Source organism: Boleophthalmus pectinirostris, unplaced genomic scaffold (assembly GCF_026225935.1).
Source record: "Boleophthalmus pectinirostris isolate CB_2022bp ecotype Guang Dong unplaced genomic scaffold, ASM2622593v1 HiC_scaffold_8, whole genome shotgun sequence".
NCBI lineage: Eukaryota > Metazoa > Chordata > Actinopteri > Gobiiformes > Gobiidae > Boleophthalmus > Boleophthalmus pectinirostris.
The window spans coordinates 19,670,811-19,697,674 of NW_026571515.1; the positions used below are offsets into that span (position 1 = coordinate 19,670,811).

Genomic DNA, 26,864 nt, shown 5'->3' on the forward strand with positions numbered 1-26,864 from the left:
TGAAAAACAAACAAAAAATGCACCCTAATTCTGAGCGGACTTGGAGGGGAGGCCTGCTCCTGTTTGTTTCCACAGAAATGTTGTTCCATCCATCCATTTCTTCTGTTTTATCTGGGGCCGGGTTGCAAAGTCAGCATTTTGAACAGAGCCAGTCACACTTCCCTTTCCACCTTTCCACACACACTTCCTCCAGCACTTCCGGGGGGATTCTGAGGTGTTCCCAGGACAGCCGAGAAACAGAGTACATTCAGCGTGTCCTGGGTCTAGCTCTACTCCGAGTTCCTCCCGTGTGACTGAGCTCCTCACATCTCTAAGGGAGCACTCAGTCATTTTGCAGAGGAAACTCATTTCAACCTTTACTATCTGTGATCTTGTCCTTTCGGTCAGTAGAAATGTCGTTCCTTTGGCTATAACCTTCCACAATATGGCATCAAACCTTTTTATCTCCATCAAGAATGTTCAGAATTTTTGTTTTGATTTTCTATTTGAAATCAGGCAGTTGACACTCTACCTCAAAAAAGGTGAAAAATTCTACTCCGGTTATCACTTTAAAGACCATGTACCCAATTTTAAACTATTAATAAAGAAAAAAGTTACTCTGTCCCCTCCCTCACTTCACTGTAACACCATGACACAGAAACCACTGCCTTGGATAGTCTGAGGCAGTTACGTCCACCTGGTTTCATTCAACTATGTGACAAAATGGGATGTTACATCTGCATGTTTCTTCATAGTTCTCATCTAATAAAATGCAGAATAAAATGTATATAGGCATCATTCATCATTCAATCATTTTTATAGAAGTAGCTGCTGTTACAATACACTGCATGGAGTGTTTTTTATGAACAAGAATAAATCAAAGTACAGAAGATGGATTTTAAGGGTTCCATAATAAAAACTGCACAAGCTGGTCGTGAAGTAGCTTCCAAAGTCCCATCAGGCAACTCTAAACTCCGTGTCCTTCTCATGCAACCATCTCATTCTGACCTCTCTGTCTATTTCACCAAAATATAAAAAAATGTTCCGATGATTTTTTTTTCCCCAACCTTGATCATTACATTACTCATCACTTCCACAAAGAGTATCATAACATCTTCAGCTGTCCTAGATCTAGCTCTCCTGTCCGTCTGTTCCTTGACTGTCACTGCAAACACAATAAGACCTTTTCTTAAAATGTATTGTGAAATTTTCAAGGTCCTATATTGCGCAAAACTGACCTGTGAGTCTTAAGCCATGTTTTAATGTTGTTACCTCTTTAAAAACATAACTTGAATTTTTGTTTGTTGTTTTATTTTTTTCACACATGTTTGAATAACTCTTTATTATTAGTCTGTCTATATCTCCAAAGAGCAAAATGCTCTGTTCCATCTTGTGATTTCACGAATAGGGCTGGGTGATATTAAGAAGTTGCTGATACGAGACATACCCCGATACATGAGCCACAATACGATACATCTCTCGATACAAAGAGCTTTCGATTCGATATCAACTCGATACGGTTCAATAAAAAATAAAGGCTAAATCATGGCTGTGATACTAAAAGTCTTTGTTAAACCACTTCTTGTGCAAAGTTATAATAAAACACATCCATTTTAATCTTCAAATAAGTGAAAATGTCAAATGTGTTTCCTTTCTCTAAACAAGCAACAAAACTGGAGCACTGTAACAAAATATTTTGGTAAAATTTACCAAAAAAATAAAAAATACTCGACTGGCGATATATTGATACAGCAGCCCATGATACATAACATTAGACGATACGATATATTGATATTTAGATATTTTTGTACACAGAGTGTTTTCTTTTTGAGAGAAGGACTCAGCCTAAATGTGCAGGGCTAGTGTGTTAAACATGTGTGAATGAAACAAAACACAACTCCAGGTCTGTTTGTGATGAGGAAACAGCATTATGACAGAGATCAGAAAATAATGTAATATGAAACTCTTAAATTATTTGGTCTGCTAAAAATATTACAAGCTGTCATGTTCAAATTAGAGTCTGCCTGTTTGATGTTAATCTGCACAGCTGACACTCAACCTATAGTCATGCATTATTAATTTTTCAGAGCGGATGACCTACTTTAGCACATTCTAGCCTAAACTGCAGTTCATTAAATTTAATCTATACAGATTTGCATATCAAAAGTTCTGTGCCATATTGATTACCCACCAATCCTTCCATGTCGGCATTTATAATCAGGTGTATTGGTGTTAAAGAAGGCTAAAGGCCAGGGGGTTAGGGGGAGGGGCTTACTCACACGCAGTCCGTAGTCTAAGTGCCATAGACTAAGCCGGGGACTACAGTTTGGTGTATCCTCACAGGACCTCTGCCATGTTAATGTATGGCTGGATGGAGATGGGAAACCAGACGGCCCTGTGGCTGTGTGAACAAAGAGAGGCAGATAAAATGTCACGGGGTGAATCCAGGTCAGATAGACTGGCATTACTGTAATGGAAGATATAATTACACTTCATATTTGATAAAATAATTTAAGTTTTAATAATAAGTCTACTCCTGTCTTAACTGTGGGACTGTGTGTGATGATAAGCATAAACTATACATATAGACTTGAATAAATTGTATCTCGAGGAGGTCAAAACAGCTCTATTTCTTATCTTGTGTAGGCTACAAAATCACCTATGACAAACAAAAAAACAATAGTCTGTAATAAAATAAACAAATCATATAAAGAGAAACGTGAGACGTTGCATATACCAATGCTCTACTGCCTCCGTGTGGCAAACAAAAATATTACAACAACATCCACGTGGGGCGAATCTTTTTACAAAAAAACAAACAAAAAACAACAATAATAATACAGGTTATTGTAAAATGAAAAAAGATACAATGCTGATGCATTGTATCTTTTGTCGACTTACTTTATCGATAGATCGATAGTCTCTAGTGGTGGATTTCATATTTTCGCTAACCTCACAGGTTAGCTAACAATTTAGCTAAGTGAGGGTTTGCCTGGTGAGTTCCTTCTTCGTATTTCTAAGTTATGCAATAATTCAAGGTAAAACAAAACTGATAACGGGCATTAAGACGGACACAGGTTCACATCAATAACACATTTCAAAGAGAAAAACCTTCCCTATCTTTATGGAGAGACATACCGACACTAAGGGTGCATCTGGTCCCATGGTGTAATGGTTAGCACTCTGGACTTTGAATCCAGCGATCCGAGTTCAAATCTCGGTGGGACCTCGTCCTTTTCGAGGCTCTGACTAATATTTGGCTGTAGCTAAGATAACACTTTATAATGCCATGAGCGTGTATCTGCCTAAAATATCAAAAACAGTGTTCTGCCTGGAATAACACAATTAGTTAACGCAATTCTCAAATGACCTAATGTTTATTTTGTACAGTCAAATGGTTGTTATTCACAATGTTGAAATGGAATGTGTTTCCCCACAGTCTGAGCATTTTAGAACATGAATAATGCATAAAGCATATACACATTGGTCAATGGTAAGGTATGGACATTTGAACACCTTTAGACTGAACTTTTTTGAAGATAAAAATAAGCTGAAATTAAGTGCAGTGTCTCAGTGCAGCCAAGCAGGGGTGTGCTTTTTACTTTAAGGGTAGTAGGTCTATTATACAGTGACACTAAGTGAAATATAGTGGTGATTTGGTCAGAGGCCCATTTATATATAAAGGTTATCCGTTTTGTTTTTTAAACACATAAAACAGTAATTATATAAAAAGCAACAAAATCAAATTCACACACGCTATTTGGCACCTGAAGAAAAACAGTAACAGTGGTTATGACATTCAGAAGTCATAGTGAAGCAGAAAAAAACACCTCACAACAATTAGCTGGGTTATACATTTGTTTACAAAACACAAAAAAAACATTAAGAATATTAAAAACATAATTTTCCTTTTCTAGTAAAACATAAGCAAAAACAATGTGTCTACCAAACAATATGGCAGAAAAAAAGTTGGTGATACATGCATTTTTGTCATCACAAGTTTCTGCTTTATTCATGTGCTTTTGCATGTCCAAAAAACTACATAAACCTACAAATACTTTCTTTTACTCCTCAGAGAAAAAGCTGACATTCACATGTAAATGAACAAATGACATGTTTTTAAGAAAAATACTGATGTAAAGTAACTTTTTTCATATCCTTAAGGTTCTTGTTATAGTCATATGTCGGTGGTTTGCAGCCTGTTGAGGTTGTCCACGTCTCCGTTGCTGTAGGCAGGTTTGTGCTCTTGCTCACTGGTTGGTTTGTGGTGCACTAATGACAGAGAGGGACCGTGGTGGTCGACAGCAGGGTGCTCCAGGGTAAGGGTGGCACGGCTGGTCTCTGTGATGGAGGAGTTGGTGTGGTAGTTAAAATGGGAGTTGTTGGTGATGGGTGTGACTCCCCAGCCTGTTTTACCCCATGCAGTCTTCCACTGGGCCCACTTCCTCCGCACAGCTGTCTGGGCCTACAATATATTTAGAATATCAGTATAATAGCACAACAGCACTGTCATAAGTACTGTCAACATAATGATGTATTTTCCTACCTCTCCATTGCAGAAGCAAAAGATAATGGCTACCAGCAGTCCCTGCAGAGGTCAAGAACAAAATGAACCAATAAATTAGATTTCTTGGTAAGTAACGCACAAATAAACCTCAACCTTAAATCCTTATACAGCATATTGTAATGTTCAAACCGGTGGTGAAACATAACAAAGTACTAGTAAAATAGTAAAGCACTATACTTAAATACAAATTTTAGGTATCTGTACTTAAGTAAATTTGGGAGTGGTACATTTGAGAGCAGTTATCTGCACTTTCTACTCAACTATATTTTTGAACTGAACTGAAGTAAAAGCATTTTTTATTATTGTATATGACCTGCTGAACAGGCTGAGGGGTTTATTTTTAACATGTTCATAATTTAGCAAACAATAAAATTCAACACAAATCACATATCAAAATCGTTATGTTTGAAGCTTTATTAGATCTCAAATGCATGTACTTTTTACTCTTCAAGTACATCTTACAGTACAGAGTACAAAGGGGTACTTTAATACTTTTAGTTTTACTTTTACTTTATATTTACTTGAGTAATTTTTTTTGCCCTGGTATTTGTGATTTACTCAAGTAACAAAATCAAGTACTTCTTCCACCACTGGTCATATTAAAAATCTAATTCTATGTAGTTTTTATCATGTTAAAACAGTGTTCCCTCATCATTAGGCTACTCAGAGTTGTATTTTGAGTGATTCATGAATATTAGAGTAAATCCTGCATTGTCCTGCATTCAAGACGTACTCAGATAATCAGTTTTTTAATAATCAGTTTTCACCTAACCCCTGTCCCCGCCTACTGCCCTGTATTTACTTGCCATTATGTAAAAAAAATCAGACTTTAGGTCGTACATGCTGGGATAAAAAAAAAAAAGAAGAAATGCAACTATGTTTTGAGTGGGAAGTCATAACCCTATTATTAAGCCATTTTAGAATATTGAGGTTTATAATCACCAAAAACTTAAAATAATGATATATATTATAGTTTCATACTAAATAGTCAGAATAAAGCGTAATATGTCTAGACATCAGACTAAGCTGCAGGAGCTGTTTTCCTTCCTTTGTTGGTTTAAATAAAGTGACAGCCATCAAAACGTGTTAACAGAGCTATCAATCAAACTAGGGTATTGTGCTGAAACAGGAAGTATTTGTAGGAGCAAACTATTTTTATTGGTGTCTGAGGGATGGTGAACTCCTTTGACAGCTCCCCAGTGGTGCAGTCATAAGACCCCAGCTTACATGTCACGCACACACTTTGAGTTAACATTAGTGATCTATTTTAACATCCAGATTTTTTCACTTAAATAATATAATATAGAAAAAATGTAGGCTTACTTAAAAAAAGACCTATTGTGCTTGTGTCTGCACCATAGTTATACTCTAAGACAACCGTGGTTCTTTATGTTGTAATATGAACAATTTAAATCTCAATATTATCTAAAACGACTTGACTTTCACGTTCGAAAACTGCGGTGCTCAGTGGAAGCAGACATCGCCATAAATGTCAACACAGAGCCGGGATGTTGTCGGCACCTCAGATGGATAGCTGAACATCAAGCTAGCAAGTCACAGTTTTTTTTTTTTTTTTTACTTATAACAGATTGACTGCACGATGCTGCCTAATCCTTCGCGTATCACAGGTTAAGAAAATAAAATCGGAAAGTGAAGTAAGTACAGAACAGTGGGTTTCGGTTGCGGTAACACAGGGTTGATTGACAAAATGCACAGTAACATGCACAAATCACTCCAAATACAACTTCGGGTGAGTAAATGGTGAGAGGAAACAAATATAACATGGTTAAAAGTTCTAAAAAGTATATACTATATATGCATCCACTGATTTAGCTAACTGCAAGAAATGCAAGTTAAATGGTTTTTTTTATTAGGCCATGTGACCATCTTTTCATTTTGCCACCAGGATATTGCTTCTGACATTACCTGGAAATGACTAAAAATATTGACAAAAAAGTCGTAGATGGCACGGCTGATGCGTCCCTCAGGTCTCCATGGGAACAGGATGAACTGCACTCCCAGCAGTGGAATCAGGATGAGGGTGGCTCTGACCGCTTTCATGTACGCTGTGGACTCTGCACAGTGAGTCTCCTTTAGTTTAGTGATCAGGACCCGCACAATGTTCAGCAGGAAGAATAAGTTCACCTACAGGGAGTAAAGCACAAATACAAAACTGAGCATGGAGGTCCAAAAGCATCACTAGCATTCACCATCACAAATAATTTTACAATGCCTATGATGTTTATCTAGTTTTAAATGTGTGAGCCAACATGAGCAGGACTATAACAAAATTCTGCATTAAGAAATGACAAGAAATGAAGCAGTGGTGGAAAGAATACTGCATATTTGCACTCAAGTGAAAGCATAGGATAAAAATGTATTTCCAAAAGTGTATTTTTGTTTGTTGTTGTAAGTAAAAAGTAGACAAAATTACTACTTAAACTCACTAGTTATCTTTTAGTTTTAGCTCATTATTCTATACAAATTGTCAAAACTGAAAAGATTAGAGTTGTTTCAAACAACAGTTCTGACCAATCAGAGCAGGCGATGGAGAGCTGTACTCATAAAAGTACAAATACCTAAAAAAACTGAATCAGTTACATGTGAGTATTTTTAATTAGTTACTTTCCACCCCTGAAATTAAGATGGTTCCTTAAACGTCTTTCTATGAATATCTGTGTAATTTGGTGTTTTATGTGAGCACCATATTTACTAAGAAATATCAAAGAATATAGTACTATATAATATATAGTGTTAGGCCTTTTATTTTTTATAACTGATGCAATGGTTCAATAAATATGAAGAACACTCACAAGCAGAGCAGCTTGAATAGGTCCATGAATGATGTAGAGGAGTTGTGTGAGAGCTAATCCAACACCTGAAAAATAATATAACGAATTAAAAAAAACACTTTTAACACAAAACTTTTAAACGCACATTCTTATGGGCTGCCATCTTACTTGTCGTCATAAAACAGTCCACGTGCCACGGCGTAGATAATAGCTGGAACAACTGGAAAGCCTAAGAATACACAACATAATAGAACTGCTATAAAAAAGACTTCACAATGTACATGACTATAGACTTTTTACATGGTTAAAGTCTGTCTGCCTATAGATGAAGAGAATAATGGAGTTCAAGGTAGAGACATGAAGCACAGAAGCACAACAGGTACTTAACAATGCATTAGCACTCACATGTACTGTGCAAGGGTAAGAGCTTTAGAAAGACATACAAGAATCAAGTACTCAAAGTACTTTTACAAACACACTAAAATGAAAATATGCTGTAAAACAAAAAACACATTTGATTACAGATAATCAAATGTGTTATTATTTTAAATATACTAATATTGGAGTGAAAAATAAAACAGCTTGCTGGTAAGAAAATTGTATTTTATAACCCTCAGAAAGCCTGTGAAGTGGATAATAGAGTGACTTTTCAGTTTAAGTGGTGCTCTACAGCAGCAATGTTTCAGATTTGCATGATCAGTACAGGAAAGAAGGACATAAAACCATTCTCTTTTGACAAGTTTTCTCTTTGCAAAGATAGTTTTGAGGTGGTAAAAGTTACTGAAAATTTTTGAGTGAAAACATTTTGCAGCTCATCCAAGAGGCTTCTGGTCAGATTGATGGTGGACACTGCCTTACATCTGTCTGAAAGGAGGAGCTAACTACACTGAAACTAACACATATTTGTTTACAGTTTCTGTTTGAACTGTGCAGTGTCCAATCTGACCAGAACTGTATTAGCCGTTTGGATGAACTGCGAAATGTCTTCACTCAAATTACTTTTGTCCAGGTGACAGAATTGAAATTTTCTTTTGCTTTGCTTTGGATTCTACCTGGACGACTGAGGGATTACATGGACATTATTATATATTATAAAATCAAACTATAAAATATTGACTAGCTGGAAAACTACAGTAAAGCATGTACTTACCCCACCCCAGGACGTAGTACCAGAAGAGCTGCTGTTCTCCCACAAATACAGCTACGATGATGAGCGTGTGGAGGTAGATGCCCTCACACAGCATCCAGAAGTAGTTAGAGGTGGATGTGTACTGGGTCAGCATAGCCAGGACCTTACAGCTCACCTGATGGAGAAGGCAATAAGGTCAAGGTTAGATTTAGGGCTGGTGTTATAAAAAACTGTACCAATATTCCAGTTACACCATTGATTATGCGGTATAGTATTGATACCTTGCAGCGGATGTCATGAAAGCACTACTCTGTTAGAAGCTCTGTTGCTCAAGTTTAACTTTAATCAAATCTTTATTTTAACATAATCTGACTTAGTTGGAACTACAACAGGGGAGGCGATTTGTGCTGTCAATTACATTCACAAGCTAACATTAACAAGCAGTTCTTCAGTTAGTCACTTTTTTTTTCACCTTTTTTGTTGAAAATCAAACACTTAAACAGGACCATGAATCCATGTATTGATCATAAGGTCCTGAAAATTTGCTGTTTTTATTCCGCACTCTTCTCTCTTCTCTTTTAATGTTAATTTTATGATGATTATTTATGTTCTGATCTGTTTGTATTGTGATTTTAAAATCGGTAAAGCACTTTGAATTACTTTGTGTACATATTGTGCTATACAAATAAATTGTGCTATATATATAAACTCTTGATTGTGTAGACAACCTTAAAACTTATTTGGCTGTGTTTGCCAATGTGTGCATTGTGTCACCATTGTAACTGATAAAAACTGCAAAGTATCAGTCGGTAATAGTACTGGGATTTAGTCTCACTGGGTTGCTTGCAGTTATAGCCTGGTTGTTGGCCACAGTCAGCGAGAGCCACATGATGGTCACTATGGAGTTGAGAATGAATGACATAAACATATTCTTATGGAGAGAAATCCTCTGGCAGCTCAAACTTCTATAACAAAACAACAAAGATTAGACTTCAACAAACTTTATTGATCCACAAGGGAAATTATTTGGACACGATAGCTTTCACATCACAATATGTTATAATAACAAAGGGCAAAAATATAACTGGCAACAATAAATTCTAAATAAGTTGCAAAAATAGCAAGAGACTGGTGTCAAATAAGTAAAATAAAATATAGAAATATAGTAATACAAATATATCGCAGCTATATACAAGAGAATTAGTTTGTCACTTAGACACAAACATTATATTTGGGTGTTAGAGTTGGCTTACTCACTTGAAGTAGGAGAAGATTACAAGGCATATAATGAGGGAGACTATGGAGAGTGCATGACCAACCATGGCCAAGTAGTACAGGCTGATGGCAAACTGTAAAATAAACAATGTTGTTAAACTATATCAAGATAAATAGACAGTGTATTAATCTTATAATTTAGTTTATATATATTTTTTTTTATTTATACAACCTTACAAAAATACTAATAAGAATAACTCATATAATATATTTTGACAATAACCCCAAATGCTACTATGATAACACAAAATAAAATAGTTATGGTAATGGTTGCTCTGGTAACAGTTGCTTTGGTAACCGGTGCTAAGTTAACGGTTGCTATGGTAACAGTTGATCTGGTAAGGGTTGCTATGGTAATATTTGCTATGGTAATGGTTGTTATGGTAACAGTTACTAAGGTAGCGTCACTATGGTAGAGTCACTATGGTAGAGTCACTATGGTAGGTAATGGTTGCTAAGGTTACTGTTGTTAAGATAACATACACTGTTTTGGTGAAAAGTTAAATTTTGATAATTTGGCAATCAAGATATCCATATTAAGAATGAAAACACAATATACATTTCAAAATCAACTCAAGCTTTCAGTCATTTAACAGTATCAAGAAAAACTATTTGAAAAATTTACCAGTACCTAAGCAACACAATTTCTTAGCAGCTCCTGATTTAGGTACTTGGTCAACTGATTACAATAGAAATTATATTTGTACAGAAAACTATTGGGGCCTGCTTGGTTCAGCATAACAGAGCTGGCTGGCACTAAGTACTGTGGTGAGAAGCCGTGAGTCATCTGATGGTGCTGGCTTGAGTTCAGGTAGTTATGATGGGGGTCTGAGTGTGTGTGAGTATCAGATATCGACACCTGTCATAAAACATCCCGCTGTTATTTCCCGTGGAGGTTCACATTTCAATTCACAGAAGAGAGAGTACACTACAGCCTCACACAACAGAGAAACAGAAAAGTATCTACGCAAACATGGCTGAGTGGCCTTGTGGAGCCTTGTGCAACTTTCTTCTCAAGGAGTTTAAAATTGTGAGATTGTTGGCGCTAGGGGAGCGTTAAAATACCAAAATATTGATATATCTTGATACTAAATTTGGTGGAACAGTATCGTTATCATGGTCTGCTGTGCTGTTATATCTCCAGAAGTTTTTTTTATTTTTTTATATATTTTCCTTAACAATTTTGGGACAGTGTTACAATTTTGATGTTTGTTCAGAGAAAGGAACCTTTTTTTGCACTTGGTATATTCACTGTTTTTATTTTATTTTATTGACCTTTAAGTAACTGGAATAGTTTTAATGGTTATAATAGTTTTTTTCCATATTGACTTTGCATATGTAGTGATTTAACAAAGATATACTGCTGTTAAAATGTATTTGGTTCTAAAAATAGTGATATAGAACATATATCAGTATCAAGCACAATATATTGGTCATCACATGTATCGCCATATCGTAATCATATCGTATTATGAGCTATGTATTGAGTATCATATCGAATTGTGAAGGATTCTGCAATTCCCAGCCTTAACACAATCTATTTCAGAAGCACCTACTATACCCTACAAGAATTAAGATATCAACTCCAACTTGATGTATAAGCCTAGATGTCAGTGAAGAATTATTTCAAAATTTTTAGGTGATTTATTTTTCTAAACATAAGGAGACAAAGATGTAGGTTGCATTTATATTATTTTATTTACCGATTTATTGGCCAGCTACTTAAGTATAATTTAGTTGTCACCAAAATAAAATAAAGCATTACAGTACACTCACTATTCTATTAAAGGCCTGGTCTGTTCTATGTATTGTACTAAGAGTCTCCCTTTGCCAGGAAACACTACTCTGTACAAACCATCAATTTTCTCCCTGTGCAAGTATGTAAACTGATAAAAATAATTTATCCAAATAGTGTGTGGTGTGTGTGTGTGTCTCTTAGTGTGTGGTTATATTCTGCAAATCAAAATAAATGTAAAAAAGAGCATAGACTTTTCATCATAATGTTTTAAAATGTTTAACCGAGAGTAAGGTAAGAGTCTCTGAAAGTTCGTGGATTATGCGAATTTCTGAGAGTATAATAATGCTGCTGAGAGTTTAGTTTGAAATAAATCTTTACTTCTTTGCCTGAAAGATGTTATCAGGGTCAAACAAATGAAATAGCTTTTTCTTTGTGGCAGCTTTGTGCGATCGGTGCAGCGGGTTGTGAGATTGCCCTTTTGATTTGGTAAAGAATTTCTGAAAAGGGCTTTGACCCTTTTTTGACGATCTGGATTCTGTAGGTTGTAAACTTTAAAAAGCTTACTGAGTTGTTAAACCTGTTTTAATACTGCAATATTGCATCTTTGTCTATCAAAAATATATATCTGGAGTGTTTTTAGCCCAGGGGTGTCCAAACTTTTTTGACCGAGGGAAGGTGGAGGGCTCTAAACTGGTGTTCAGTACAGAAAGATTTTCAGATAGATGCATTTTTCTGAGCCACAACACCTTTAAAAAGTCTTGGAACACTAATTTCAGGCCGAATTTGGGTCTGTATCACAATGAAATAAGAAAATCTAGTAATAGAAATACTAATTTGCAGTAAAAAAAAGTACTGTCTAGATCATTTAGGCCAATTCAGCTAGAGGCTTGAGGGCCCAGAAAAATTGGTCTGAGGGCCACATTTGGCCCCCGGGCCATAGTTTAGACATGCCTGATTTAGCCACTACGTAACTTGCACTATAGAGACTAAGAAAGCTAATATGTTAAGGAGTTTAAGTTCCATCTGCAGAAGAGGTAAAAAATAGATATAGCGTTGAGAAAACATCTGTGCACCAGCAGGTATATGCAATATTTGAGAAACCCTGCATGATTACAGGCTATGAGAATTTGTGGTAATCTTGCGTGGTTCATTTTGCTTTGACATAAACTGAACCTTGTATCTTGGGGGCCAGAGTCTTCAGTGGCTGTGGCCCCTGTGATTTTAATGTATTTCTTATTCTCTAAAGCACTTTGAATTAATTTGTATATGAATTGTGCTATACAAATAAACTTGTCTTGCCTTGCTGTGGCCCCCAATTCTGGAACATAGACTCCCTCTCTTTCTTCATAACCCTTTTATTTGTCTTGAGTCTTCCTGTGTCCTCTGTATCTTTTATTGTTTTTATCTTGTATCTTAGTAGTTTTATTGTTTTTTTACTTGTAAGTTTTGAGAGGCACCATAAAATAAAATGCATTATCACTATTATTATTATCATTATTATTACCTTGAGTTTGTCTTTGGTGTAGACCTGACACTGGGTGTAGTTTGTCCATATCCGGTTGCTCTCTGGATGATGGAACCACTGTCCATCAGGGTTACACACCTTGGTAGCCTTCTCTGGAAAGGACAACATAACCCAGTAAGGTTAAATGTACTATAATATTTACAATTTGCATATCAAACCTCCAGGGTCAAAATCGTGGAAGTACTCAGGGCACATCTGCATGACTGTCCCAGGAGCAGTGTCCCCCCAGCAAAGCCATCCATCCCACGTGCGGTTACAGTGTGTACCTACAGGGGGCAGTAGATAAAACAACTTTACATTATGATTTTGAGCGCAATTCTTCAGTCGTCAAAGTCAATAATGAAATTCTCAAATGTAATTACTCTTAACACCCACCCTAGCTTGGTCATAATCATTGGTAGATATTAGTTAAAGAGCCCATATTACGATATTTTGACATGACATCACAAGGTGGAACAGATCATTTTGAGCTTTGGAGATGTAGACAGATTAATAATGAGCGTTACTCAAAGTTGTGTGAATGAAATGTGTAATGAGGTAACAATTATAACAGCTTAAAGCGCACAAGAGTCAATTTGTGTTATATAGGCTCTTTAAAAGCAGCTGGTAGCTATAATTTTTAACAACACTGCCACAATTTACAAATAGCCCAAACAACATTGAACATATTGTCAATGAAGATTTCCTAAATATGTAATTAGATGCCCTATTTCTACAGAAACCATTTAAATACTGAAACTAAACTTGCCTCTTCTGTAACAGCTAACGCTTTATAAAAAATTTAAATAAACTCATTCAGAGTAGGATCATGTTTTTAAGTATAAACTTTGAGCTACCAGCTGTTGAGCCAGCGTACAAATCTTATCAACAATACCCGGAAAGCGGTCAGTACCAGGCTGCACAGTGGCATGATGGGAAATGGAACACAAAATAACTTTTCAAAGGCAGAGGTTTGTAGAGCCTGAGACAAAGAAAGAACTTCCTGTCTTTCAGCCTCACTTCCTGTCCGTCTTGCTGCTGCGCGCTCGTACAAGTGGTTCATATTGTAGCATCTTGTGTGAGGCTCTTGATAATATAGGCACAATAAAAAAACAAAAAAATAGAGGCTGTTTACTTCTTACACTTAGACTTAGACAAACTTTATGGATCCACAAGAGAAATTTTTTGGACATAGTGGCTCACACATCACAATATAATATAATAACAAAGAGTAAAAAATGTAAATGGTAAGAATAAATTCGAAATAAGTAGCAAAAAAGTAGGAAGAGACTGGTGATAAAATAAGGCATAATTGTATGAATGTATACGTAAAAATAATAATATCTTGATTAAAAATATCTCAATATCTGACAAAAGGTCGTAAGAAAACTGTGCAAAGATGATATTATGATTGACAGGACATAGGGTTGTCTGTTACATAAGGGTGAGTTGTTGAAAAGTTTAAATGGTCGTCCAGTTCTAATAAATAATTGCTTGAATTGTTTCTTTATTGGACAACTATATGGATGTACTTTACTGCTTTTTCTCAGAATGCAAACGTTGATCTTATGTATTTATTTATTAGATTAAATTATATTTTACCATTATTTAAAGAGGGTATTTTTCTTCTATGGGGTATTAACTGCTCACACATTACGTAGTTAGATCACCATGTTACTCTTTCTTGTTTAGAAAATGCTCTATTCACCAATAACAGCATCTTAACATGTTTTATTCATTTCTGACGCTTTGAATATCCCCTCCCTTTGCTCTCTCGCCCTTCAGAGCACTATCACAACACAGTTCTGCTAATGAAACTACTACAAATTGAATCAGGTTTTTCAAGTTGTTGTGTACAGTTTCGTATCAATATGTGCATAACATGAAAATATTGTATCAAGGGATTTTGATTTCATTACACCCCTACTCATTTCACTGCGTTAGTACATCTTCCAGACATAGTCACATCAGGTTTGTGTTAGCCCCAGCCTGTTATCTCTGTAAAGCTGATATTGAAGAGACACTGTTATCACCTTGTTCCGTGTACGGGGGGTCGTGGATTATCTTCAGGTAGCACTCAAACTGAGCAGCCAGGATCTGGTGCCGAGTTTTCCCCAAGATGGCAGAGATGTCCGTGAAGTTGGTCTGCATCTGCTGCTGCTCTTGCGATGGGGGCTCCTCTGTGAGCCAAGCATCCTCACACTGGCACGCCTAACAGAAGAAAAACAAATAGAGTACTGTATGTTTATGAATGTAGAATCATGATAGTGCAATAAAATATGAGCAAGGACCTGGTTGAGACTTTTTTAGACCCTAAAATAACCATCCAGCAACTCAGAACCCCTGCTGAATTTGAGTAGAAGTTGCAGATATTAGATGAGCTATACAGGAAATCACAATAGGGCAATGGAGCGTTCTGGCAGTGTGAGTTATCAGTCTGACATTTCAATATTGTATCTTTTTATATATAGTTACTTCATAAGAAGCACTGTGAATCTGTGGTAGACTGCATAATTTTCTAGCGGCGAGCGTGCTGCCTGTTTGTCTCCTTGGAGATATTGTTCTGCCTGAAATGTTCCACAGACAGCATTTCATATATTTAATATCGATCAATTATTACCTCCACCAAGGAGGTTATGTTTTTGCCGGCGTTTGTCTGTCTGTTTGTTTGTTTGTTTATTTGTCTGTTAGCAACATAACTCAAAAAGTTATGGACCGATTTTGATGAAATTTTCAGGATTTGTTGGAAATGTGAAAAGGAAGAACTGATTTCATTTTGGGGGTGATCCGGAAGAAATCCTGGATTCTGGATCACTTTGAAATTTTAGTTAACATTGTGGTAAATGGGGCCAAAAAATTTGTTTCTCAATATCTCGGTTAATTATTGACCAAACCCCATGAAATTTGACTCAGGGATGGACAATGGGATCCTCTTTCATATTCCAAAGGCTGATGCGGATCTGATCCAGAAGACTGATTTTATCGCAATTTATATAAAAAATGGGGGTAGTCCTTGGCGGAGGTCTGCGCTCTCTGAGTGCTTTTCTAGTTTAATTATGGGAGCTTTTTATTGGCAAAAATACCTTAAATAACATGCATTTTGAGCGGGCTTGCATCTCCACAGACTGGGCCTATAAATTGTCAGGAGGCACCACCTGTTTTATCCACGAAGACAAGTTTAATGCCATACAGTGGAACATTTTAGACAGAGCAATATCACATCCAAGCTGGTGGTGGACCCTCCAAAAGTTGCGTGGTGCACCTTTAATAATAATCACACACACAAATCACTTACCTCAAGTAAGAAAACAGCTAATACTGAGAGTGGTATCCTGCTCCACATCTTTCTGCAAGAGATTTTAGCAGAAAAAATAGGTGTAAAAACTGTATTTTCATATTCTTCAATACACAATAATCCCCAATATTGAGTTCACAGAGAAGTACAGTGCTCAATGATGATTTGTATCAACAAAAACAATATTGTATCTTATGTGCTATGGAAATATGATGCGAACATGGGAACAGTGTAGCGTGCTTTAGTTTAGTTTATTTCCAGAGTGCAGGGACAGGAAGTTCACGCTCCTCACTCCAGCCTCAGTCCACTCAGGCCTCAGTGGAGCAGTGTTTATTACAGACGGGAAAAGCCACACAGTCCCTCTTGAGTTTTGACTTTAACAAGCCAACAGGTCACTGGGCATTCACACACAATATAGAACATGCTCCAGAATTAATAGTACAGCTAATGATTCTGCTTCATCTATTAAAATTTCTGTATTACATAAAAATATCTCTTGTGATGTTGTTACCTCATCAAAAACATAACTGAAGCAGTATTTTTTTTCATTCACACATGTCTGAATAACTCTTTATTATTAGTCTGTCTACATCTCCAAAGCTCAAAATGCTCTATTCCACCTTGTAATGTCATGTAGTGGTAGTTTTGAAGTTAACAGCTACCTTTTACCTTTTGTTTAGTAGAAATAGGAAATTCCAGGGCTTAACTCATCCAACATGACATCACAAGGTGGAACAGAGTGTTTATGTTTGAGAGAGCTTAAATATGCAGGGTTTGTGTGTTAAACATGTGTGAATGAAACAAAACACAACTCCAGGTATGATTATGATGAGGAAACAACACAAAACATAGTTTAATATAGGGCGATATATCGATATATCATATAGTTTAATGTGATAATACAGTATCAGTATCGGGGGTTGCTGTATTGATATATCAGCAAGAGGTATGGTATATTTTGCAAAATTATTTTGTTACAGTGCTACAGTTTTGTTGCTTGTTCAGAGGAAGGAAACTCATTTATGCAACACATTTGACATTTTCAGTTTTGATGATTAAATGTTTGTGTTTCATATGAACTTTGCACAAGAAGTGGTTTAACAAAGACTTTTAGTATCATAGTCATGATTCAGCCTTTATTTTATTGATTTGAAATATATCGCATCGAATAGAAAAGTTCACTGTGTCGAGACATGTTTCGGCAACTTCTTAATGATACCCAGCCCTAGTGTAATATGGGCCCTTTTAATTTTTTGACTGTAGATCAGCAGATGTGGTAGCGTAGCATATAGGGGTGGGCAATATGCCCAAAAAATTTCATTTTCTTCACAATTTAAATTTTTTCACAATTCATACAAGCTTAGTATCTTTGAAGAGGTAACTAAAGTAATCGGTTCCCTCTGAATATATAGACTTGATTGTAATTAATATCATCTGATCCCTCACACTTTACAATACCAAAACATAGCAAATCACTCTTTTTACAAATGTTTGATGCACCTTGAAATTAGATGCTACTAAATTCTAGTAGAAATCTGTTTCTACTTTATTTTTGATATATATTTTTTTCTTTTAGTAGTGAGGGAGCACAGATACATCAGACAGAAATAAAGGGTACCGGACAATTTCCCCACCCTCATCCCTCCCACCACCAGCTCACCCACCCTCACTGCACACCACCTATCAGACGCTTTGAAAGTTTATGTTAGTTAAAAGATTTAAATTTATGTGCAATATTTTAACTGAGGTAATAACTCAGATCCTACATTGTCCTGCGGTGCTTTATTGTTTCAGATTTCAGTCCAAGGACACACAGTGACACGTTCTGATAGCTTGGCCACACTCCCTCAAGTCTTTGTCACCAGCTGTGCATACAATAAACAACTCCACTGTTTTCTGGTAAACCTTCAAAACCAAAGAAAGTGCTTAACAGTCTTAAGTTCATGAACTGTTCATGAACATGACCACAGCATTGCAGCTTCCGTCCAAGAAATGCTTTCAAACAAAACTATTGGCACATTTTTGAGTCCTGTGTTATTATTGTTTTTCTTAGTATAGCTCATAGACTGTAGTTAAGGTACATTTATTGTCACAGGTCAGATCTGTGGAAAGGCTCACAGTAAGAATGCATTTTTCCCCCATGATATATTTGAGTAATAAATATCAAGAATTAAAGACAGAAACATCTAATGGCATGTGTATGTGTATATGTGGAACAGATGGTGCTTTTATGTTCACTGATAATGGATTGAACTTTCTCACTTTAATCAACTGGAGTTATTATTATTTTTATTTTGTTTTATATTTGAATATAATGAAATTGTGAAGTTAAAACAGTTGTTGCTATTTTATGACAAAAAATACATGAATGTATTCACTAGTAACCTTTTAAATTTTGATCAATAATTTACACAACAGCTTTATGTTTTTCTGAGATTCAAGGAAGTTGTTAATGCCCATGATGAGGTGATCTATAAACTGGAAGCAGAATATATTGAAAAAAAGTTGCACATTAACCATGCACTTGAAACATATGACAGTCTGGAATTCAAGAGGACAAAGTATCTAAATCATGAAACACTCTACTGAAAGTTTATGTTTTGATTACGCTATGAATTGTAAAGGCTAACTGCAGTGCATTATTTTTGTATACACAGATAGCACTAGCAACACACTGTTCAATACCACTACACTGTAAGCATCATCATTTGCATGAACTACTGTTAGAAGAGACTAGCTTCAACTAAAACAGAAATAACTAATGCTTTGAACATCCATGGACACTCAAAAGGTTGTCAGATTTAAACAATTTTCACTTTGTGGGACAATGGCATAAGTGGAGTACTTAATCATTTTCAATGATGGCTTCACTTACAATCACATGTTGAGCCTTTTATAGTCCTTAATAATAATAACAACAACAACAATAATAATAAAGTAATAATACTAACATTATTATTAGGCCTGAGCGCCCAGGTGGCGCAGGGCTTATTGTGACTGTTCAGCAGTGAAGGCAAACAGAAAACGAAGCGCTCGCCCATTGCCAAACGTGGTATTCAGGGCATCGAGTAGTTCAATAATGCCCATTACTGGCTTAAACAACAAATCTCAAACTTCCCTTGACAGTTGGAGAGCCAGTGCCAGGGGACCGAATCCATAAAGAAAAGTGCTACAAAGATGTCTCTTAGCAACTGTAGCAAACCATTCAAGGTAAGTCATTTTCACATGATTTACCTTTTTAATCCATGAGTCATTTCCACAGGAAGATGATGGGCAGTGCGTTATTTTAGTGCTAATTTCATCTGGAAATGAACCATATGCTTCTAATAGATAATTGTATATTATTTATACTTCAGGGCAGATGCTCTTATCAAGTACCCTGCGCATTCTGCTCAATATTCAAGACATTATTGCATGTGGGTAAAACTGATTTCATATTTTCGTAAAACTTTGCCCAGGTTTTTATTAAATTCATGAATAATGAATAAAACATGTTTGGTTGTTTTGCATTGTTGTTATTAAAGCCTTTCCACATAATAGTCACTATGCATACAAATGATTTGTTGCTTTTTTCCTTTTTTCACACAACTGACACCACTTTGAAATCGGGAATCTTTAATAGTTGCACTATTTCCTGACAAAAAATATAGCTATAATATTAATACAAATATAACTTTTCATGTGGCATGTACCCTACTAGATTGTCTCCATGGATATTTTATTGATTTGCTACAGTTATAATATAGTTCCACATCAAATCTGTGAAAAGGCAACCCCACTCACAAGAATGCATGTTTTTCAAGATATCTTTGAGCAATAAAGCCAGAATGAAACAAATGCACAACAGAAATGTTTAATCATACCATGGAACATTCCAGGGAAAGGAATAACATATCCACAAACATAAGCAGGCAGCAAATCCTTTACGAGAAAGCTACACAGTGAAGCTTTAAAATACAGACTCTTTTAAAACTCTATAATTCCCTTGCTCTCTCTCTCTCTCAGAAGACTCATCATTTGAATCATGGAAATCCAAACATTGCTATATTGCTTATTGGCCTTTGCGCTCAATCAAATTGAGAGCAGATGTTTTGACACCGAAAATAACCCAGAGGTCATTTTTTGACGCACAAACTTTAATATTTTTGAACCCAAACTAAAACACCACTAACAACACTGGATAATTCGATTTCAGTCTATTAGCAAAAACAACAGCAGAGAATAGAGTGGCTTTGTGAGTATGAGTGTTCAGGGGAGATAAGATAGGCCCGAAAAGAGGTGGTAGGAAGGAGCAAAGAAACAGCATTGGTTTATTGTGTGATGGCTGCCGCAACGAAATTAAATCTCACATTCATTATTCTTGTATCAGACTAAACAGGAAAGAGCCGGAACAGACCTTGTACTAAACAGCATTCAACAAAACAATGAATCTCCTTCAGATTTACCATGAAAATCTATACAGGCAGTTCAAGTGGTTTTAGAGGTATAGGATAACACATGACAACATGAAAAACTATGTATGTGCTTCCTTCAAAGGCCATTTAGACAGTCAAATGAGCGATGTGCAATAAATTATCTAATGTAATGCAGATGTTGTGCTTGTTTGCTTTATTTTTGCCATAGACTGTGACGAGAGTGTGACGTCACCTGTAGCCTTCAGCTCCTGTCAAATGAAGCTCACGATGCTAGCAGAAATCTGAGCCTTTTCCATATTAGTTATAGGAATTGATTTACGGGCAAAATATGAACACTCCCATGAACACTTCGTATTTGGAACACGGTGGCTAGTGGGTTAGCTATGTCCATTTATATATACGGTCTGATTTTTACATAAACATAATAGGAATTCACTTGACTGTGTCCATGGAAATGTTATTGTTTTTCTTAGAAGAGCTTATAGACTGTAGCTAAGGTACATTTATCAGGTTGGATCTGTGGAAAGGGTCACAGTCAGAATGCATTTTTCCCCAAGATATCTTAGAGTAATAAATATCAAGAATGAAATAAATGCTAAACAGAAACATCTAATGCCATACTATGGAACATATGGTGCTTTTATGTTCACTAATAATGGATTGGATTTTTTCTCTTTAATCAGCTGGAGTTATTATTATTTTTTACATTGTTTTATATTTTAATATAATGAAATTGTGGAGTTAAAAAACGGTTGTTGCTATTTTATAACAAAAAATACATGAACGTTTCCATTAAGCATGGGTATCATTAACAAGTTGCTGATACGATACATACCTCGATCAGTAGGCTATGACACAATATGTATCTCGATACAGTGAGCTTTAGTTTTCAATACAATTCGATACAATATATTTCAAATCAAGGCTAAATCATGGTTGTGATACTAAAAGTCTTTGTTAAACCGCTTATTGTGCAAAGTTCATATGAAACACACCCATTTTACTCATCAAAACATTGAAAATGCCAAATGTGTTGCATAAAAGAGTTTCCTTCCTCTGAATAAGCAACAAAACTGCAGCACTGTAACAAAATAATTTTGTAAAATATACAAAAAAATACTGTATCATCACATCAAACCATAGGATATATCGATTTCAATATTTTTGCACAACATCTTTTAATTTTTAATCAATAATTTCCAGTTATCAGCAATACTTTATTTTAACATCTTGAATTTACATCCCAGCTCTATGGTTTTTTGTTACTGTTACACATCCAAACAGTCACTGCAGCACTTCAAATCTCTACTTAAAATGCACCTTTTCTTACTGGCATTAGAGAGAGAGTATTTTCACTGTTTTAATTATTTCTTCTTCTTTTTTAATACTATTGCTGGATTAATATTGTTGTTACTTTGATAAGCTGTGTTTGTTTTAAATCTACTTTATAAATAAACTTGATTTGATTTCAGTGTAGTGTATTATTGTAGCCTTTGTTATTTTTGAACATTTCGCAATTTAAGTCAGTGTGCCTGTTATTATTCCCCCATTGCCAACTCCTGAAACAGGCACTCTATCTTTGGAACTACAAAGCTGCAGATAGGATCAGCCTCTGCACATAGGTCTGGTGTTTTTCATCAGAACAACATGCTCCATTCTTTATTCAGTGGTGGTTATACAAAGTTGCGGCTGCCCCAGGACAGAAAGACAGAGATGTGGGTTTTATTCTGCACCATGGGACTCTTTAACCAAGAAGAGAAGTGTGGTTTTTACAATAATGTAAACTGGCTTACTCATTTTGCAAGGGTATACAAAAGCAACATAATATTTTTGTGATTGTTACAAATGTTTTGGGTCAGAGGAAGTTGGATTTTCATGTATGCACTTCCTTTGCTCTTCCTCCTTCTCTCTGAAAATGGTTAAAAATAAACTTTTGCTACAGACAAAGCAACATGCAAAGTGGGAGTGGGGCACACATCATTACATACTGACCACTCTGTCCAACATTCTTCTTAAGTCTGTGTTTGATAGAACAAATCTTATCATGTATTTTCTAAAGCTAGTGGGTGATTAGTCTTATTTTCCCACAGCCAACTCCAGAAATAGACTCTTGGAAAACGCCATTTTCTGCTATTTTTACATGTTCTATGTCCCTGGGGTTGTGTAAACAGCCCCCAACAAGTTATTTAAGCAACAACAGTCATTTTCGAACCGCCCACAGCAGCTTTCCCAGCATGTCTGCAGCCGTGCACTAGGAAACAGTCACTACAGCTGCACCTTGTATCCATCAGAATCGGAGTAGTTCACACTGTCATCAGAGTGACATGGTCATCCTGACACCGCCAGAATGTAGATCTGTGGGGCGTTCCAGCTGGTTATCAGGGACTCTTGACATAATCCATGCACACATTCACTCCCTTTTATCAGTTAGAATGGATGGCTAATGTCAATTTGAGACCAAATTGTGTATTATTATACATTTTTCAATAATAATATTTTAAGTGGACTTTAAGTCGAAGATATATTGTGCTTGTGCCTGCTATATGGTTATAATATGTGACAATGATCATTATGTTATCATTCTGACTTTTTAAATTTTAATAAAAGTAACAAGTCCGTTGACTGAGGTGTTGCACAAGGTAGTGTGTAGTATATATTTTTTCATTTGTACCAAAATGACTATGCAGTGCTGCCAGATCCTTGTATCACTGATTAAGAAAATAAAACTGGAGAACAAAATAAGCACAGATCAACGGGTGTGTCCCAGTAAAAAAAAAAAAAAAAAAAAAGCTATTAAAGATTGCTCAAACATGGACAAATCATTTCAGATAAAACTATGGGTGAGTAAATGGTGCGAGGAAACAAATATAATATAGTTTAAAGCTCTGAAAAGTTGATTTTTTTTTCATTTCAGGACAACAGAAGCAATGTGGGTGAAGTGTCTTGCTCAAGGACACAACAGTATGCACAGTCAGTGTCGCTCCTGGTAATAACACCTGGCATTCCAAACTGTCTAACATACAAGTACTTACCAGGTCCACATGTTTGGTCAGTTGTTGTGAGTCTGTTGCATTAGCATTTAACTTGTGATTATCAGGATTAATTTGACAAATTTAACAAATCATAATCATTCAAAAACTATTTACATTTAATATTACATCCACTATTTTGATTACAAAACCAAACATACTCTTAGATGTCCTGCAGAGAATACCCCACTGTGCAAACTAATAACTTTACCCTCTAACTACAACCCCTACGACCCAGCGTATTATTTACATACAGTATGAAGCGCAGGAGTGTCAGCTATCCTCCAGCGAGCCTGAAATAAGTGTGGAGCTTTTTCAGGTATCAGGCTGGAGGGCAGGGGGGCTCGTTGTGTTGGGACTAAAGTAGCAGCCAAAACACCTATTAATACACTGATAGCTTCTTGGCGAGAGCATGCTCTTAGATGTTGGGTTGGGAGGGAGGGGAGCCATTCAAAGGTATTTAAGTGAAGAGCTTTGACATGGTGGTTCATTACAACTTGGCAGGGTGTATTCCTGAAGACGTGTAAAACAAATGGTATCACGGTTACAGAAAAAAAATCTCCAACCAAACTGAACTAGAACATTTTGGACTTGACTGAGGCATAAAGGGTAAGTCAGATGTTAGCTACAAAGACACAAAGCGTTGGTAAATCTCTGCAGACTGGAGAGGAGATTAGAGTCCGAACAGTAAGTAAAAAGGTCTTTCATTGGAGTTAGTCATTTACTGGCTGAATAGGTGACAAGATTTTGTTCAGTAGGTAAAATATGTGTAGCACTCTGAGTTTTACACATTATCAGTCTTGAACAAATCTATTTTGCTGCAAAAAGTAAAAAAATATGCATCACTACCATTAAAATATTAACTCTTACTCTCTATTCTTGAAACAAAAGTATAACAACAATACACCAATGTCTGTTTAATGACAAATTAAACCAATTACAGTACTATTTTTTTCACTCCAGTGTCATGTGTCATGCTGCAGTGTTTCTGAAGGGCAGTCATTTGTAAGTGTAGGAAAATGATCATGACATATGCAAATGCAAAGAGGCTTACTGAGAAAGGAAAATACCTTATACCTCAGGATGTGTACAGTGTGGTTTAAGGTCTTTGAATGGTCAGTAGAGGTAGAGGTATAGAGGTAACAGAGCAGTAAAACATTTTTAATTATTGGTAGTCCTACTAACGCATATCACAGTGACAATCGTGAAATAATTTAAACAATCTTTTATCCAAAATTGACTCCAGAGAGCATGTTACAATGCTGTCAAAAACATACCTGGAGTTGGGTTTTGTTTGTGTGAGCAATCCTTTAGCTGTCTGTCTACATCTCCAAAGCTCAGAATTCTTTGTTCCACCTTGTGATGCCATGAAGCGGTAGTTTTCAAGTTAACATCTTCTTTTATCTTTTGTTCAGTAGAGATTAGCAATTCAAGATCTGAAATTATCCAAATGATTCTAGTGGAACACAGTGGAGCACTTCCCGTATTGCCACATGGCATCTCAAGGTGGAACAGAGTGTTTTAATTTGAGAGAAGAACTCACCCTTGATACGCAGGGTTTTTGTGTTAAACATGAGTGATAAGACAAAACACTTCTCTGGGCACATTTTTGATGAGGAAACAACATTATGACACATAACATAATACGGGCCTTTTAAAATCGGCGTATAATACTGCTCCAACACAACTGTTATAACTTCCACGGTGGTAATTTGCCTACTCCTGACCAAGAGTCTGGTTGAAATTCAAAATAAGCTATACGGGAGGCATAACATTACAATACATATGGCTACTATAGTCAGTAGTAGGTTCAGATATCCAACCTACAAAGTACTAATCAATGGTACTCATCAGTGATTTCCAGGTATATTTACTGATTCATATTAAATAGTAAACAGTCTTGAATCTTCACTGTTACTACACTCAGTTGACTGCCTTCTCATCACCATATTTTAATGCACATTTTGTATGGGTGAAAGGCAGTTGGTGATAATAAGTGTTCCTCTTTTCCTGTGTCACTTTGTCACAAGCTGATTTCTACCTAATTAAATCTCTGCTAATGAGGAAAGGCTGCTACTTCCAGTAAACAATGAATGCAGCGTTTGATGACTTATGAGAGATTGTCTAATGTTTCTACTGCTCAACAGCACCTATTTGTCACAGCGTAATAGGTAGCCTAGCCCTGCTGATTTCTAATTAACTGGTTGTATTGTATTGTTACACTACTGTGTTATGTCTCTTTGTAACTGTTTTGTATTTTGTATTGGATTCTATGTATTGTATTGGATTGGATTCTATGTCATTTGCCTAGGGACAACAGATGGAAACTAGCTTTTTTTTCAGGCATATTTAAACTGTAGCTACATTAATTAATAAGCACTGTACCTATCAAATAAACAAATAAAAATAAAGTGTCTGGCTATAGAGTGTTCATGCTGTGACTTTCACATCAGGATTCATTCAACTTTAAAAAGAAATAGATAAAGGGCTCTTGTCTTTAATTTGATAATGCAGTGATCCAAGTAAACCTGTTTTTATATATCACACAGGCATATCCTACATTAAAATAGAATTAAGGTATTTAAAAATTCTAAAACATCAAATGGCAATAAAGGGCAATAAAGCATAATAAACAATTCTTTGAAAATATGCCTACATTAAATTCAAGTTTGGGCCTCGTTTCACTTTTTAGATGTTTGTAGTCCAGAGATTCATTCTAAATAACACACAAGTTCAGTTCATAATAATCAAGACGGAGATTAGTTGAAAATACATGGTTTCTTACCTTGTATTCAGAAGTAAGTAATCAAAACGTATTTTTCTGTAAAAAGCTCCACGCTTGCATGATCCGTGAACTGTCTCATGCTGTCCCACTGTCAACACTGCCCTGTGCTCAGATGCGGAGATAAGAACTCTGCCCGTGAAGTCACAAGTGCTGAAGTAATACAGCAAAAACGCTCCTACAAAATAAAATAAGGAAGTGAGCTCTCTATGTTCTACTTCTTGATTTGAACATCATACACATACTTAGGCTGAGTTACCCCAAAACATGCACAATATTATATGCAATCCTCCAGCTCCTGATCAAGTCGAGGTGGATCTGGACATGGATCAGAGAGGTTGCGCTCGTGTCATTGGGAG

The 26,864-nt window shown here is 36.0% G+C and overlaps 1 protein-coding gene and 1 non-coding gene across 2 annotated transcripts; one reads left to right on the forward strand and one right to left on the reverse strand.

Annotated features, from left to right (window-relative positions):
- The first annotated feature begins 3,136 nt into the window (after positions 1-3,136).
- trnaq-uug (transfer RNA glutamine (anticodon UUG)) lies at positions 3,137-3,208 on the forward strand. Its single transcript has one exon. It is a non-coding gene; the product is annotated as a tRNA-Gln (tRNA).
- Positions 3,209-3,337: 129 nt separating this feature from the next.
- Positions 3,338-26,864, reverse strand: LOC110157931 (calcitonin gene-related peptide type 1 receptor-like). The gene is given in 15 exon segments (XM_055166484.1): positions 3,338-4,444; positions 4,526-4,567; positions 6,473-6,691; positions 7,360-7,402; positions 7,404-7,424; positions 7,507-7,567; positions 8,489-8,642; positions 9,303-9,432; positions 9,725-9,816; positions 12,985-13,097; positions 13,164-13,271; positions 15,018-15,195; positions 16,280-16,331; positions 26,509-26,683; positions 26,765-26,864. Coding segments are annotated over 15 exon segments (1,686 nt in total). The 5' UTR covers positions 26,775-26,864; the 3' UTR covers positions 3,338-4,156.